We start from the raw sequence: 17066 nt of genomic DNA, 5'->3' as shown, positions 1-17066 counted from the left end.
TTGACAACACATGCTAATTAGCATGTTACCCATTTTCATTTTTGTACGGCCTATCTCTCTTTTAATGCAAGCCTTTACCTTTTAGATATTGTTTTTCTGCAGCCCATTATAGGATAATGAAACCCCTAAACAAACCTTTTTTTTTACATTTTAAGATACAGTATACAGCTGTGCTCGAAGGTTTACATATCCCTTAAAAAAAATCGTATAGAATGTGATTAACTCCCAAACCCAGAGGGGGTGAAAACTTTTAACCAGAACAAATTTCCAATTTCTCTTTTTTTGTTGTTGTTATAACCTTTTTCCATTTAGCGCTGCTTATTAGAAATTACAAAAATACTTGCTCATGCCGGAAAACAACTGAAGTGCAATTTACATGAATCTTCAGATTAAGTTTTCACACCTCTACTCTGAATGCCTTGTGTTTCCTTCTGGAGCATCAGTGAGGGTTTAAACCTGTTTTAACAGTTGTGTTTGAGTCCTTCAATCATTCTCAGAGTAAAAAGATGAAACTAACAATCATACAGTCCTTGCCGGAAAGGGTTCAAATCTGCAGAAGATGCTAGAAAACTGAAGAGTCTGCAGGACAGTTTTTTTTTCTGAAGAAAAATAGTCAGTTTATCTGTTCAGAGCAAACCAGCGACTTGTAAACATCCATCACAAAGCAGAAAATGCAGATCATCAGGAAACCACACACAAAGAGAATGTAAACTGTTGCAGGGGGTTTATTTTAAAGGGTCACGAAACACCAAAACACATTTTTTGAGCTGTTGACAGTCGTATATGTGTCCCACACTGCTAAAAACACTATTAGGACACCTATATTTCGCTAAAAAGTGTAAATTGGTTGTTTTTGCGTTATTTCAAGCAAATTCGTACTTCCTGTTTGAAACGAATTTTTGAAGCTGCGTCACGGTCATGACATAATAGCGTGTATTCCAGCGTACAGACTGGGCGTCTGTGCCAGAGTGAGTCTTATTACGTCTTACAGTGTGATGCATTAATGCATGAGTAAGGCTTGGTTCAAACCAATCAGCGCGCTCTATTGTGCATATTAAATTAAATATTTAATATTCATTACTGTCATAGTGTTTAGACGAGCGTGAAGTGTTGCTTTTATAGTTTGCTGCAGTTAAGTGTTGTTTTCATTTTCTCTCTGTGAGAGCGCAGCTGGAGTCACGTGTGGATTAACAGTGTACGCGACGCGCGACTACAGTAACTTACGTGTCTAAGGAGGATTATTGTTTATCTGAGAGCTGTTCTCATCTGCAAACGCTGAGATCCGGATTCGCTTGTAGTCTCCTCTTAATAAAGACGCGGCTCTAGTTGCTGGTGATTGTCCTGTCTCTACAGATTTGGTAAGTGAGCTACCAGTGTTCTTTGTTTATTCAGTTCGTATTTTATTCGTATCAAACAAACTATTGCACTGAGTGTAAACATGTTAGCACTACAACCAAACTTTAACCTCGTGTAGGATTTTCGCCACATTTTGTGACCGGAATAACACACACGGCTTTCTGACGCTACCTGCCGAGTGCATCTAAGTTTCCTGAAAAAACCGCTTAGTCTTTTTTTTTTCTCTCATTCGCCGTGCGGTGTCAAACATTGCATGAAAAATACACGCTTAGAGCAGTTCCTCGAATCAAATATCTCGTTTGTCGTGAGGGACATGAATGAATTCCCTGAATGAAAGAGCCAAACTGCAGTTAAAGTCTACCTTTTAATAATTTGGCAAATAATTCGACTACAGATGTCCATGTAAACACAGTCACTTTGTCCCCTGTGGGTGTGTGTTTTGACTTTGAAATTCAGCGCGCCCAAATAGACACTCCCACAACATGCCTCTTTTCTTCCTCCGACACTCCCCCCTAAACAGAGCTGGACACGCCCACTGTTCTGACTTTTCCCAAAGTAGAGGTGTGAAAACACCCTGCTGAAACGAGGGGGTTTCAAGGCCCTTTAATAATTTCCTCTATGTTTTTGTCTTGGGAGATATTTGTAAACTTATTTTATGTGAAAATCTTAATCAGGACAGCACTAAATAACAAAAATAACACAACTTTTGTATGATCTCTATTATTTTGTTAAAATTATTCACGTTTTTTAAGGGGTGTGTTAGCTTTCGAGCACAACTGTAAATGTATACACTGTAAAACAAATATCTTGCGGCTGCAAATTTAGTTAAATCACGTGAACTTTCATAAAGTATATTAGCTAAAAATATTAAGTAAAACTTCATATAACTTAAAATTTTTTGCCAAAACCTAATTAACTTTGTCAAAATTAGTCTTGACTTTTTGTCATTAAATCTTTTACAGTGTATGTTGCATGTTGTTAAAAAAAGTAATATTTTCAACAGTGCCACAGCCATATCACCCTGCAGCCCAAAAGTGGTTAGTCACTGAAGCTAAGCAGGGCAGAGCCTGGTCAGTACCTGGACCTACACCACATGGGAAAACACGGTTGCTGTTGGAAGTGATGTTACTGAGGCACTCAGGGGGGCACTCAACCTGCGGTCTGTGTCAGTCCTAATGCCCCTGTATAGTGAAGGGGACACCATGCCAATGGTTATTTTAGCATTTTTGTAAGCAATTTCATTCATCTGCTTTTGTTTATCATGGTATACAGTCACCTTTTAGTAAATAAAAGTAAAAGAAATCAACAACTATATCTGAATGTAGCCAAAAAATACAGACTTGTCATAATATACATTAACAAAATAAGTAGTAGAATCGAATGTTGAAAGTGTACAATATTTGATAGGCTAAATGGTAGTTTCTGACTTTCACTTAACCCAAAAAAACAACCTCTCAAATATCTGTATTCCACATGCAGGAAACCATTCAGAGGTTAATGAAGCATAGGGTAAACATCAATAACACCAGCTTTATATTAAAAAAGATTCATACTCACTGGAGGAAAACAGGTTTGCACAAGACATTCATTTTTCTGTTCAGTGCCAACAGGATTTGTATCAGAGGTTGTGCCGTTACATGACTGACACTGTGTTGAAAATCAAATACCCGATCATCAAGAACCAAGTAATTAAACCTGTGCAAATGAATCAGGCTCAGGACTTGAAGAAGGGAGGATTTATAGGACATTGGCTTGCCCTCTTCTGGTTATGACCCTGATGAGATTAATCCCAGTACTGCTATAATTATGTCACAGATTTGTCTTCAGCCATGCCTCTGTTCTTTTATTAGCAGCAAATTGTCTCCAGCTATCATCAATATTGAGGAGGGAGAGCTTCATATATGGGCTACTTAAAGAGGGAGGTTGAGATTGAGCAGAAAAGATTGTGTACACATAAACTGAACATGCTTAACCCCAGTGTGCTGTTTGGGATGTTTTGATGCACTATGGGTGATTTTGAGGCTTAATTTGGCCACACGTTTCTCTGTGTTTCAGCAAATGGAAGGATTTTTGGTGAAAAATCTTATCTAGATATATATTTTGGAGAAATGCTTTGGATTTTTTCCAAAAACTCAATACACTGGGTAAATTGACTACCCTTTCATTCTGTTTGAGGCTGTTTTTGCCCCATTTTTCCATTATAATGGAAGTGGTGATAGTGAGGCCAGCAGGGGTGCTCAACCTGTGGTCTGTGTGGGTCGTAACACCCTAGTATATTGAAGGGGCTACTGCTCAGGGAGCGCCATCTATTGGATGACACATTAAGCATAGGTCATGATTTGTTGCTATTTTCAGACTAGTGCAACTGTAATTTTCACATTTTGTGGCACATTCCTTAAAAAGCAAATTCATTGGCGCCACTTTGTGGACTCATTGGTGTGCTGGTCTGTAAAGGAGGTGTGTTAAGGCGCATTGTTTGGTTGCATTGCTAATTTGAAAAACTGAAATAGATGGCATCATTGACCAACTAAAATCAGGTCTAAAGCCCAGTGCAAATCGCGTTAGTTATGCGCCTATGCAGGTCCAAACGCTTAATACACACAGGATGTACAGCAATACACAAATAAGTTTACATATGAAAAAAATATGATTAAAATGTTTCAAAAAGTATTATTTACTACATACAGTAGATGTAAAAACTCTTCTTCCATGCCTTTATGTCAGGGGCTTTTTCAGTTTATTCATGACAATTTGCATTTGTTTAATAATAATAATAATAATAATAATATTATTAGCAGTATTATTTATTATATTCATATTTATTTTTGTTTTAATAAAACAACTTTAGATTTGTCCGCCTGTCGGGTTTTGGAGACGTATGCATCACCATATTATAATTAGAACGGAATTTAGAAATAGTTTTGAAACAAATCTTAATTAAATATGTGGGCTAATGGATGTCTTCAGCAAAGTGTGTACAACACCGTTTACTGATCTCCGAAAGTGAAGGAGTAAGTAGTAAAAGTAAAGAGAAAGTAAAAAGGCACAATGGAAGAGGCTTGTTCTTTATCTGAGTGCTGCAGATTCGCAGTTTAACTGTTTTCTCAGTAGTGTAACGTTCAGTTTTCTGGCCCTGTCATACACCCGGTGCAATGCGGCCCAAGGTGCGACGCAAAAGTTATTTGCTAGTATCAGCTCAACGCAAGTGTCGTTTTGACGTTTTGCAGCAGGCTGTTTAAATAGCAAATGCATTTGCACTCATATGTGCGCCCATGGGCGTTCTAGTCTACAAAAGGAGGTGTGTTAAGGCGCATTGCTGGCGCGTTGCTGTTTTGAGTATCTAAAATAGACTGTTCAATAGATCAGCAGAAAGGAAGTCTAAAGTCCAGTGCAGAGCGCGTTAGTTGTGCGCCTCCCTTACATATTACTTAATACACACAGGATGTACAGCAATACGCTAATATATTTACAGATGAAAAAGAACTAAAGGAATAAAATATTACAAAAATTATTACTTTCTTCAAAATTAATAACCACTGCCTTTATGCCTTCTTCATCTTGGGAGGCTTTTTCAGTTTATTCATGACAATTTGCTTTCGTATAATGTTATTATTATAAAAGGTGATTTAGACATGCCTTTAGTGCTTTTGTGCCATGCACTTTAGACTTTACGTCTAGATTGTTAACATTGTAAAAATGACAAATTTGACCTCTTCTTAACAGGAAAAACCAGCAACAATCAAGAATCCAAGGTTATTGGGTGTCTTAGCGTTGCATTCAAAACATGTTGTAGTTAAAATGGAAGTCAATGGGGCAAAAACAGCCACCAACATAATGAAAGGCTAGTCAATTTGCAATACAAAAGGATTAATGATATTCCACTTTCTGTAAGAAACTGACAATTAATTCAGTAATCACATGTCATCTCAGAATTTGTTTATGGGGAATAGCAGATTTTCTCTCAGCTTAGATTTTCTTATTTAGCTGCTAAACTGATATGAAAGCAAATACGATTGATATGATCCATTAACTTGTAAAAAAAAAAAAAAACACACACACACACACACACACACACACACACACACACACACACACAAACCGCAGTCATTAAGGATTTCTTGAGTTTTATTGAGGATGCAAGTCATTTGTTTATAAAATGATATCATATCACTGCTCTAAATGTAATTTCACAAGATTATTTGGGCTGCATCACAGTCATTTTAAAAATGCAAAGAGCTGATGAAGGGGAGAACTGCACATCTTTTGTACAGTCAAATATCCATACACATAAACTAAATCAAAGGTCTAGATTTGAAGATTGCAAAAAAATAAATTTTTTAAATAAAATAAATAGTTTTGTTTCACTCTAGACCAAAAGTGTCTGGACTTGGCACTGTATACACGGTTATAGGGTAAAAAAGTGAGAGTAACAGAGAGAGTAAAATTCAAGCAGTAGTCCAGGCAGCACATACTCTTTATGCATCCATTCACCACAATGCACATTCTCATACTATTCAACAAGAGATGCAACAAATGTATGTATTTTAATATTGCCTATTTAAAGGGAAATGTTATGCATGTTTGTTTGTGTTTGTACCTCACACAAATTGTTGCAGCAAGTGTAATACGTAAAATGCATTAAGGAAATAAATGTATTCATTAAGAAGAAATAACATTTCTTGTATTCTCCTATATTACTTGAGCTTGTTGTTTACATATTAGAACAATAAAAAAGATAAATGTATTTACATTTAGGCCACTATCATTTTGGCCTCGAATACAAATAACACTTAAAGCTCAGAAATTGCTTATCAAGCCCTGTTTCCCCCCTCTTTGTTGATGTATTGATGTGGGAATTTCTGGTTATGAAATACAGCAAGAAAGCTTCAGTTTAAGTCACGTGAACCATGATATAATACTTTATATTGCTTGCAGAGAGATTTATAATACCAGGAGAAAGCTAGCATTCGCATTCATCTCAATGGCATTTGTAACCTGCAAAATCCAGAACCATTAAAGGTGTAGTTCACCCCGAAATGAAAATGTACTCATCATCTACTAGCCCTCAAGTGATTTCTACAACACAGTCTCATTCTGAAAACATACTGCTGTATACATTTCTGGAGAGCACCAAATACATCCCAGGAGCTACGTTTTTTTTTTTTTTTTTGCAGTTTTTGTTTTTATGAATCCACTAGAGGCCGCTGTGTACGCTTTTTGAGATCTAAAATTTCTCTTGCGAGTGCCATTTCATGCTGTTGTTCCTACGTAAATCCACCAGAGGCCGCTGTCGGCTGACTAACTGATCCCACTCTCCTCCTTCCCTAAACCCAACCAATAGTGTTTTCAAAAGCACCGATTGACCCACCCACCACACTTCCCTAAACCCAATGGACTGTTTTAAAAAGCAATCCAGAAAAGCCCTCCGATTTTTACCACGTTTTCAGATTTTACCACATTCTCACCCTGTTATTTACTGGTTCATTATATTTTTTGGCTTCTGTTTTTGTTTTACCCGCTTTCTCGAACTGTTCTTCGAATTTACTTTTTACTTACTCGAACCTTGTCATCGTGGTCAGCTCCTCGCTGCGTCTCAAGTCCACCAACGTACATGGCGAGCTACTAGACATACTGGTGACAGTGTGAAAGCAGTCTATACGAAGGTCAGCGATCAGCTGATAAGCATGAAAAGGAACGCAGTATTACCGCCCCCTAGCATTCGTTTTAAAGGCGAAATGCAGCCATACATACCTCTGGCTACATAATTCACAATCTCCAGAAATGTATATCAGGGTATGTTTCCAGAATGAGTCTGTGTTGGATTGCTAACATTTGAGTTTTTCTCCTTCTAGGCTATTATTAAAAGTGTTGGAAACCTTTTAGCCATTGACATTCATAGTAAAACAAAATACAGGTGGCCAAGAGCTACCAAGATTCCAACATTTCCTCAAATATTTTGTGGTTAACAGAGGTAAGACAAACAAACCCATTTGGTCAAGTGGAGACTGAGTAAATGATGCCAGAATTGTAATTTAGCGTGAACTATCCCTTTTAATAGATAGTCACATGCAGGTGGGAGGGGCATTCTCACTACTAGACTTTCATTGGACAAAAAATAAATAAAAATCAGACACGCCCATGAGTGCAACCTGAGTTATTAAATGCCCATAATTCCAAACATTTAGCTGCATCTCATTTGGATGGCTGTGTGCTCTGGAGGTCGCATTGTTTGGCTGCATACATCGTTGATGAGGTCTCATTATTGAAAAGTAATATGAAAACTGATCATATATACTGAGGTGGATCTTTTTGTGACTTTGGAATATAATACATTTTTTCTGAAATGAGAATTCTTCAACAATGTATCAGCCTGACACATTTAAAATGAACCATCACAATTTACAATAAGGTTTCATTAGTTAATGTATTTACTAAAAAGAACAATTCTACTTTAATAAAATCCAAATTTATGCTTGTTTACTTTAGTTAATATGCCTTGTAATTTTTGGAGCTGCGCATCGATGGATTTGACCTTCAGTGTTTGGACTTTCAATAGTAAAAAAACACACTGAACTAGACTAAACTGAACTTTAACTCTGAAAACTGGACTGACAGTTTCAATTTACATTACATTAGTATGTGAAGCTGCTTTGACAATGTATATTGTAAAGGCGCTATAGAAATAATGATGAATTGAATTGTGAGTTAAAATACACTAACATTGAACAACTTATTTCCAGTAACGTAAAAAAGATAAATAAATACTGTTATAAATGTATTGTTCATTCATTGTTTGTTCATGTTAGTAAACACATTATTAAAATTACTAATACAACCTTATTGTAAGGCATTACCAAAAAAAAAAAAAAAAACATTATTTAAAAGACTTTCTGGTGAATGTCAATTTTAAACAGGTTGCTTGTCTCACAGCTAACATACAGTGCTCAGCATATATGATTACACCCCTCACAAATCTCTCTTTTAAATTCATATTTTTTAATAGGAAGCTATACAATATTATATTAGTGCATATACATTAGATTAGTCAGTACTGAAGCCAAATCTGGAGCTAATCTAACAAAATAATTTATGATAATGGTCCAAAAACTAGTAACCCCAAATTTATGTTATAGAAAAATGTTAAATACAAATTTTAGAAAGAGGAAAAATCAAGAGAAGCAAAAAAATAAATAAAAAATAAATAAATAAATAAAATTAATTGTTTTGTAATTTTGTTGATTGTAATTTTCTTTTGCAGTATTTTGTTTGAATTTAATTGTATTATCTTTCAATTTCTAAATAAGTTTGTTGACTAAATAATAATTTGAATGAATATATATATATATATATATATTTAATAATATTCAAAATAATAAATAATATTAAAAATAGTATTATATTCACTGAGCAATAAAATATAATAAAATATGCATTTTAAAATAAAAAATTAAGAGAAGCAAAAAAAATTTGTTGAAATGTTGTAGATTGTAATTTTCTTTTGTAGTATTTTGCTTGAATTTAATTGTACTGTATTATCTTTCCATTTCTAAATATATTTGGTGACTAAATTATAATTTTAATAATATATTTATATTTAATAATATTAAAAATAATAAATAATAATAAAAATAATATTATATTCACTGAGAAATAAAATAAAATAAAATATTCATTTTAAAATGGGGTGTACTCAATTATGCTGAGCACTGTAAATGCCACAAAACTCCTGTCTGGCTGTCAGCATCTCCGCGAAGAGTTCAAGGAAATTACACACCAGCAGGTTCTTCTGCTTAAACAGCAACGTTTGTCAACCTTGGATCGGAGTCTTGTTCATATCTGTAATGATACACCTCCATTTGATCCCGGCAGGCCTCTCTAATGTTGTTGAGCCACCTTTTAATGCCTCGCCTGTTCAAATACAACACCATAAGGAACACCACGCCGATGAGCGCCAGCACAATGCCAAGAAGAACAAAAGAGCCCACGTTTTTACAGTCCACGCTCTCCACGCGTAAATCCTTCTGCACTTTGGGTAGCGCGCATCTCAAGTTTTTGGAGTCTGCGCACTGCGAGCTGTTCTTCAGCCAATCGTGAAACTCCCTCAGTCTGTCACATCTACAGTCGAACGGGTTGTGCGACAAGTAAACGCGCATTTCCCTGTACTCGCTTAATTTAGTTAGCTCATTGGTATCCAATGTTGTGATTGAATTATGCGTGAGGTTGAGCATGGTTAAACTGAATTTCCCAAACCCAGAAAGAGGGATAGTCTTCAAACGGTTTCCAGAAAGGTCCAGAATCTGGAGATTGCTCAGACTGTCCAGTGCGCTCGATAGCTGATTCGCACCCGCTGCAGTTAAAGTGTAACTGAGATTCAGATTACGCAGCTGATTCAACTCAGAAAAAGCTTCAGGATGCACATCCTCTAAACGATTGCGACTCAAGTCTAACAAATGCAGTCTGTGGAGTCCGCAAAACGCGCAACTTTGAATCACTTGTATGTTGTTGTCCCGCAATGACAGCTCATGGAGACTGTGCGCATTTGTCCCGTTGGCTGAAAACGCTCTCTCTATCAATACTGACATGTTTACATTGTTTAAAGTCAGGATCTGTGTCCTTCTAGGCACTTCTAGAGGTAGTTTGATCTCTTCAGAGTCCTCGCACATCACAGATCTGTTAAAACATGTGCAGTTGAACGGACACTGAGCTTCATCGGACAAAACGAAGGAACACATGAGCCAGACGGTGAAATGATATCGCTTAAAAGTGTGAGATAAAACACGGAGATGCTTTCCGTTTACTCCCATTTTAATGTGAAGCGAACAGCAGTCAGTTTAGTCCAGGTTTAACAGCCGCATGTATTGTCGGATTCAGTGCGCCTCAGGAAACCTTTTCGTCCATCGGGGAGAGCAGAGCTGTCCGTGCGTGCGGCCGGAGAGCGAGTGTTCAGTCCGGCAGCATTTTCTCTTTCAGGAGCTCCCCTGATGACGCCTACTCTACTACTGCGATCAAATACTGTCTGTCTGCCAGCATCCCTGAGGTGAGCAAAACCTCGCCCACTTCCTCCAGTCTCTGTGTGTGCGTGTGTGCTTGTTTATGTAGTTTATGAGGACACAATGACATGGGTATGACCCGAATCACAATGTATTGAGGTAGTTGGTTTTATATCCGCACATACGTTTAGTGACAGCTCCCTATATTATTTACCATGGTACTTTGAATATTCAGACGTGTATGTGTGACTTCAAAACAATATTAGCACCAATTAATAGACAGTGAACAGTGTTTTAACCTACTTTGATAGTCATTGGCTGCTAATATGATTTCACTATTTAGAATTGTGAATATAAAACCAACTTTACCTGGTTTATGAGGATATGCATTGTGTCTTTGTTATTTAAAACTGTTAAAAATCATACTTGAGGGATTTTTTCACATTAAAAAATTGCATAAGATTCCTGTGAGGGTTGGGATAGGGATAGGGTATAGTGAAAGGTCATATAACAAGTTTTTTTTACTGTATAAGTACATTATGCTTACAGAGAGTCCTCATAAATTATTAAACAGCTTGTGTTTATGTGTGTGTGTGTGTGTGTGTGTGTGTGTGTGTGTGTGTGTGTGTGTGTGTGCTGGTTTTGATGGTTTACAAAGATATATTTGTAAAATAACATGGTGTGGCTTAGGTATAACAACACTGAGGTGATATGAGGAACTGCCTTATAGCTTGGTAATCCAAAATTATTAAAAATCATTCTTAATTAGGTCTTTTGACAGCCAAAATTTTGCCACAGGTGTCCCGAGAGTGTTGGGGTTTATGGGTAGGGGTAGGATAGGGCCATATAATAAGCTGTTTTTACTGTGTAAAATACATTACGCTTATAGAGAGTCCTCATACATTATAAAACAACTTGTGTTCGTGTGTGTGCTGCTTTTGGTGGTTTACAAAGATATATTTGTAAAATGGCATGGTGTGACTTAGGTATTACAACATTGAGATGATTTATGAGGAACTACCTTATAGCTTTGTAATCCAAAATTATTAAAAATCATACTTAACGAGGTCTTTTGACATCCAAAATTTTGCCACAGGTTTCCTGAGTGCTGGGGTTTAGGGGTAGGGGTAGCATAGGGCCATATCATGAGCTGTTATACTGTATAAAATACAATACGCCTATGGAGAATCCACATAACTCACAAACTCCCAATCTCTCTCTCTTTCTCCTCTCTCTCTCTCTCTCTCTCTCTTTCTCTCTCTCTCTGTGTGTGTGTGTGTGTGTGTGTGTGTGTGTGTGTGTGTGTGTGTGTAAGCGAGAGATAATGTACACAGAGCCGAGTAGTGGACAACGAATAAACCTCACCTGAGAACAGTGTTTTGCAAACTCAAACTGAGCACTTCTACGTTCTTTGGGAAACTTAAAGTGAAATGCTGCAATTATAAAAACTCTAACAATTAAATTAAACCGAGAAAAACACTTCAGACACAGACACTGTTTTTTCATTTAACTGTCAATTTTTAGAATGACGTTGTTTGACTTCTTGTTACTTCTGGTAAAACTTTACAATAGGCTTTCATTAGTTCATGTTAGTTAATGTATTCGCAAACATGAACTATGATGAACGATACTTGTGCAGTATTAATTAATCATAGCTCAACATTTACGAATGCATTATTAAAATCCAAAGATGTGCTTGTTAACATTAGTTAATCCACTTTTAGTTAACATGACCTAACAACGAACAACTTTATTACTATTGACTAACATTAGCAAATATGAGTGAATGCTGTGATAAATGTGTTTTTCATGTTAGTAAATAGATTAACTATTGTATTACCTTATACATGCTTAATGTAAAGTGTTACCTTACATCCTCCCATCTAGGGTAGGGGAAGCAAGCAACACTAAAGATTAACAGTAATTAAGCAACAACTTTCTGAGTTTATGAATCAAGTTAGATACAACAACGTGTCATTAAAGAAAAGAGAAACTTGGTTGGGGTAAAAAAAAAGTCAAAAAATTAAAACAAAACCAAAATGACGACGAGTGAAAATACATGGGAATTAGTCTATTTACCTAAAAAATGAAAATAAATAAATAACCAAACTGTTGATTCCTTCTCTAAAGAAAAACAGAAGAAAACCTTTTATTCCACCCCCCTCCCCAATAAAATCTTCACTCCCTATTGAGTATTTTAAAATATATCAATGAATAATAAATAAAAAAATAGCAAACTGTATAGTTTTATTAATCTTTATGTTCTTAAAGTTTGTAGATCATATTTTCATTCATAATTTGATTATATAGCCAACACAATCTTAATAAAAAATGTGAGGCTTTTTCAGATTTCAAATTTCTCTCGCAAGTGCCATTTGCACCTGTTGTTCTCGCATTAATCAACCAGAGGCTGCTGTCAACTAACTGAATGACTGACCAATCGACTAACCCACCCTCCTTCCCTAAACCCAACCAATAGTGTTTTCAAAACCACCGATTGACCTGCTTACCCACTTCCCTTAATCCAACCGACAATTTTCAAAAGCAATCCAAAAATAGAAAAGCCCTTGCCTGATTTTTACCACGTTTTCGGATTTCACCACATTCTCACCCTGATGTAATCTACTTGTTTATTACATTTTTTGGCTACAGTTTTTGTCTTACCTGCTTTCTGGAACTGTTCTTTGCCAGACTCTAACCCCGTCATCGTGATCAACTCCTCTCTGCGTCTCAAGTCCGCCAACGTACGTGGCAAGCCACTGGAGAAACTGGTAACAGCGTGAAAGCCGTTCATACAGAGGTAAGCAGTCAGCTAGTAAGCAAGAAAAAGAAAGGCATCATATTGCCCTGTAGCATTTGTTTTAAGGATGAAATGCAGCCATACATACTTCTGGCTACATAATTTGTGATTTCCAGAAATGTATATAGGGCTACATTTTCAGAATGAACCTGTGTTGTAGGGCAGGACGATTAATCGAAAAGTAATCGAAATCGTCATTCAGAATCTATAATCGATAAAATTTTTCCTGGACAATTTTTTCAATTACTTTACCTATGTGTCACGTGTTACGCTCTGTTAAAGGCTGTGGCTGATTTTTACTTCTGCAGGCACTTTGCAGCCACATCTGGGGCCTCATGTACGAAGACGTTAAATTCATACTAAAACATTGCGTACGCACAAAGCTGTAAATGTGCATATGCAGTAAAAAAATTCAGATGTTTGAAACACTGCGTAAGCGGAATACCATGCATATTCTCTTTGTACATCCGACTTAACGTGAAACTGAGTGCACGTGCACGAGCGCAAAACCCCTCCCTGCCTCCTCCCCCTAATAAATATGGTAATAACTCCACTTTGGCAAAACCAAACGAAAAAGCAATAGCAAGCAAAAAGAGAAACGGAATATGAATTGGCGGTGCTTCATTCGGAGGCAGACCAGAGAAAAACGGTGTTATTTGAAAGTTTGTCCTCCGGAATTAATAACAAAAGAAAAAAAAATAGAGTGGGAGAGATTAGCTGACACGATTAACGCAGTTGGGTCTAAACATCGCACTGTGAGTGAATTAAAAAGAAATGGTCTGATGTAAAGGTGTAAAATTTGTAGTGTCTATTTAGGCTAAGTGTAAATAGCACACCTCGTTGGAATGAGGTAGTTGAGTGATTCCCACCTATCACCGTTTGACTGACAGAGACAACAAGACTAAAGAGGGCGGCAAACAGCAGTGTGGGTGGCGTAGCTCGTAAAGCGCATGGCAACATGTTTTGACACGTTCGATCATGAACTCGGTTCGAATCCAACGTCTGATGAACTCTTCTTTCCCCCACTACATGTCAGATTTTGCCTACTCTTCATCACGAGGAAGACAAGTAGGAATCATTAATAAGTGTGTGTATTATATACACACACTGTATACATGAGGCCCCTGATCTCTGGTCAAGTAGAACGATGAACTCATTCTTGATCCTTACTTTGCACTACATTGACGATGATTGGAAGCTGCGACAGAGATGCCTTTAGACGGCAAACAAAATTATGAGGGCAAAAATAAATAAATAAATAAATAAAATACTCGTTCTTATTTAATTTAGGCCAAATTGCCCAGTCCAGCTATGTTGTATTTAATTCATAGTGTAAACATAACCTTAAAATCAATGTTTCCCAATGTCAATACTCTGGGGTACTGTCGTGATAGCTAATAGTGATTTTTGTTTTTACCCTATTTACCTGTCTGGTCTCAAGGTTAGATGTCTGTTGGCTGATTCACTTACCTGTTTGATCAGCTCATCTTCGTCTGCCTTTATCTTCTTCCCGACATCACCTGCAACAACACCAGATACTGTTACTGCCCGCTAAGTCTTTTGGATTACATTCAAGAAGCCTGTTAAATCACGTGTTGCCATCCATCTCTTCCCGCTGATCGATTCCTATCAATAAACACTTGTTCAGTTTCACTTACCTGTGTCGCCTCCTCCTGTGAGCTGACAGATACACAGGAATGAAGAAAAACCATTAAAGCTTATGAACAAACAAAAATCCAATAAATAATGAAATAAATAATGAAATAAATACATTTTATTGTTACTTTTGAGCATGATCCAAATAACGTTTTTAAAATTATATTATATTATATTATATTATATTATATTATATTATATTATTTTTTATTATATTATTCACTCATTAATTTTCTTTTCGGCTTAACAAAGCCAAAAAAATTAAGGATGAATGAATATTATATTATATTATATTATATTATATTATATTATATTATATTATATTATATTATATTATATTATATTATATTATATTATATTATATTATATTTAATTTTAATATTTTTATTTAATTACTTGCATAGATTAATTATGTAATAAACTTTATTTAAGATGTAGATTTTAAATAAGCATTTATTTAATGTATTTAACATTTATTTATTTATTAAACTTTTAAATACATTTATATATGTAAATAATACGTATATTATATCATTTTTAATTTGTATATTTAATTATTTTATTTTATAATACATTTTAATGACATTTTTGGGATGTAGACTTTAAATGACCATCTATTCATTAAATTTTGCATTTATTTTTATAATCATAGACATTTATATGTATATTTAATATAAATATTATGTAATATTTTTATTTTTATTTAATTATTTTGTTTTAGATTCTATTTTGATTTAATTTGTATAATATTATTTTTTTCATTTTATCACTTGCGTGGATTTATTATGAAATGATTATTTACATTTATAATTAAAATGTAAGTTTTAAATGAGCATTTATTTAATTATTAAATTTTGCATTTAATTATTTATATCTAATTCTATGTATCATTAATTTGCAGATTATATAAGATTGTATTTTAGTTTAATTATTTTATATTTTATTAACAACAATTGATAGAAGTGTTAGAAAACAAAAACAAAACAAAGGAACTAACACATTGGATTTTACCTTATGGACAAATTAAAAATATATTTAGCTCTTTGTAAAATAAATAAATGTAATAATTTTTTGTCTTCTTTTCTTGTATTTATTTTTTAATAAATGAATGAAATCTGATTATGTTTGCTATACTTTTCTATCTAAGTGTCAGGTAGGGTCATAATGTTGATTTTGAAACTCAACCCAGCTCTAAAAACAATAATTCTTCCATGTTGAAGAAGGATTCAGACAACATAACATCTGCAATAACAAACTGAAATATTAATATAGGTACAAAGCAAAAATACAAGCTTCACTTTTATGTTTACAGACCCTCTGGCTGTCTTGCCTGTCTATTGTACTTTAATAAAAACAAGGCTGTTTCCCTATTGAACATGTTGTTTGTTTAAGCATACTCCTCTTTTACACTATTAATTCATGAATTGTTTACTGATTCCTGCACACGGATGACTAAACCCTTCTCTTAGTTTTCTAGCATTCCTTATACTGCTAACCTGTTTGCATAAGTGATTTTTGCTGCAATTAAAATTACCTTTAAAAAAAAAAAAAGACAATATATACATTTATTATTAGGAAGTAATTTTAAAAATATTGATTAGATTATTTTAACATTTATGAGTGTTTAATATGTTCCAATAACATTTAACATTTATGATTAGGTTGCAGTTTTTTTTTTATTTAATTACATTAAATTTATTTAAATTTAATTCATGAGCAATTTTAATTTAAAGATTTAGTTGTAGATGTGGATTTGTATTATTTTAGTTAAATGTGTTATTTCTTATGAGTAGGGCCAGACGGAATCTGCTGACATTTTTTTGCTATTTTTGGGCAGAATTTTGTTAAAAATCTGCAGACTATCTGAAATAAAAAGTAATACCTTTTTAACTTTTATTTAATGCTTATATTGCAAATCCAAAAAGATCCACTTTATTTTGCAAACAAATCAAGTGGTCTATATATAATATTTTATCTACTTATAGACAGAACATATTACTTTACAAACTGTATTGTAAATAAATTATATGAACATTTTCATATTAGTCAATAATATTACTGAAATTTATTTAAAAACAGAATAAATATAAATTTACACACATTTACACAAGTAAATAAACTTATAGATTTATGCAGCAATTAACATTTAAATGTATAATTAGGATGAAGAATTTTATTTAATTTAATGGTCCAGTGGTACACTGGTTCCAGCTCTATACCCTCACCAGGGTGCTCGAGGGTTCATGGGAGTATGCCCAACCAGT

At 34.7% G+C, this 17066-nt stretch overlaps 2 protein-coding genes across 6 annotated transcripts in view; both read right to left on the bottom strand.

Annotated features, from left to right (window-relative positions):
- Positions 1 to 17066, bottom strand: part of LOC147842155 (uncharacterized) — an 80057-nt gene that overhangs the window by 20088 nt on the left and 42903 nt on the right. For 3 of the 5 annotated variants that reach the window (XM_087271136.1, XM_087271137.1, XM_087271135.1), the window contains exon 4: positions 14617 to 14666. In XM_087271136.1, the coding sequence (XP_087127262.1) occupies positions 14617 to 14666 (50 nt within the window). Of the gene's footprint in view, positions 1 to 2402; positions 2538 to 13010; positions 13159 to 14616; positions 14667 to 17066 lie in introns of those variants that run through there. The other 2 variants (XM_087271139.1, XM_087271138.1) reach the window with 2 other exon arrangements.
- Positions 9147 to 14826, bottom strand: tpbgl (trophoblast glycoprotein like). Its single transcript, NM_001258231.1, is given in 3 exon segments — positions 9147 to 10112; positions 14617 to 14666; positions 14805 to 14826. A coding segment is annotated over 1 exon segment (942 nt). The 5' UTR covers positions 10089 to 10112; positions 14617 to 14666; positions 14805 to 14826.

The sequence above is a fragment of the Danio rerio genome, chromosome 10 (genome assembly GCF_052040795.2).
Source record: "Danio rerio strain M-AB ecotype USA chromosome 10, GRCz13ab, whole genome shotgun sequence".
NCBI lineage: Eukaryota > Metazoa > Chordata > Actinopteri > Cypriniformes > Danionidae > Danio > Danio rerio.
Note: the sequence above shows the minus strand (reverse complement) of the source record. Positions and strands in the feature narration are given on the sequence as shown.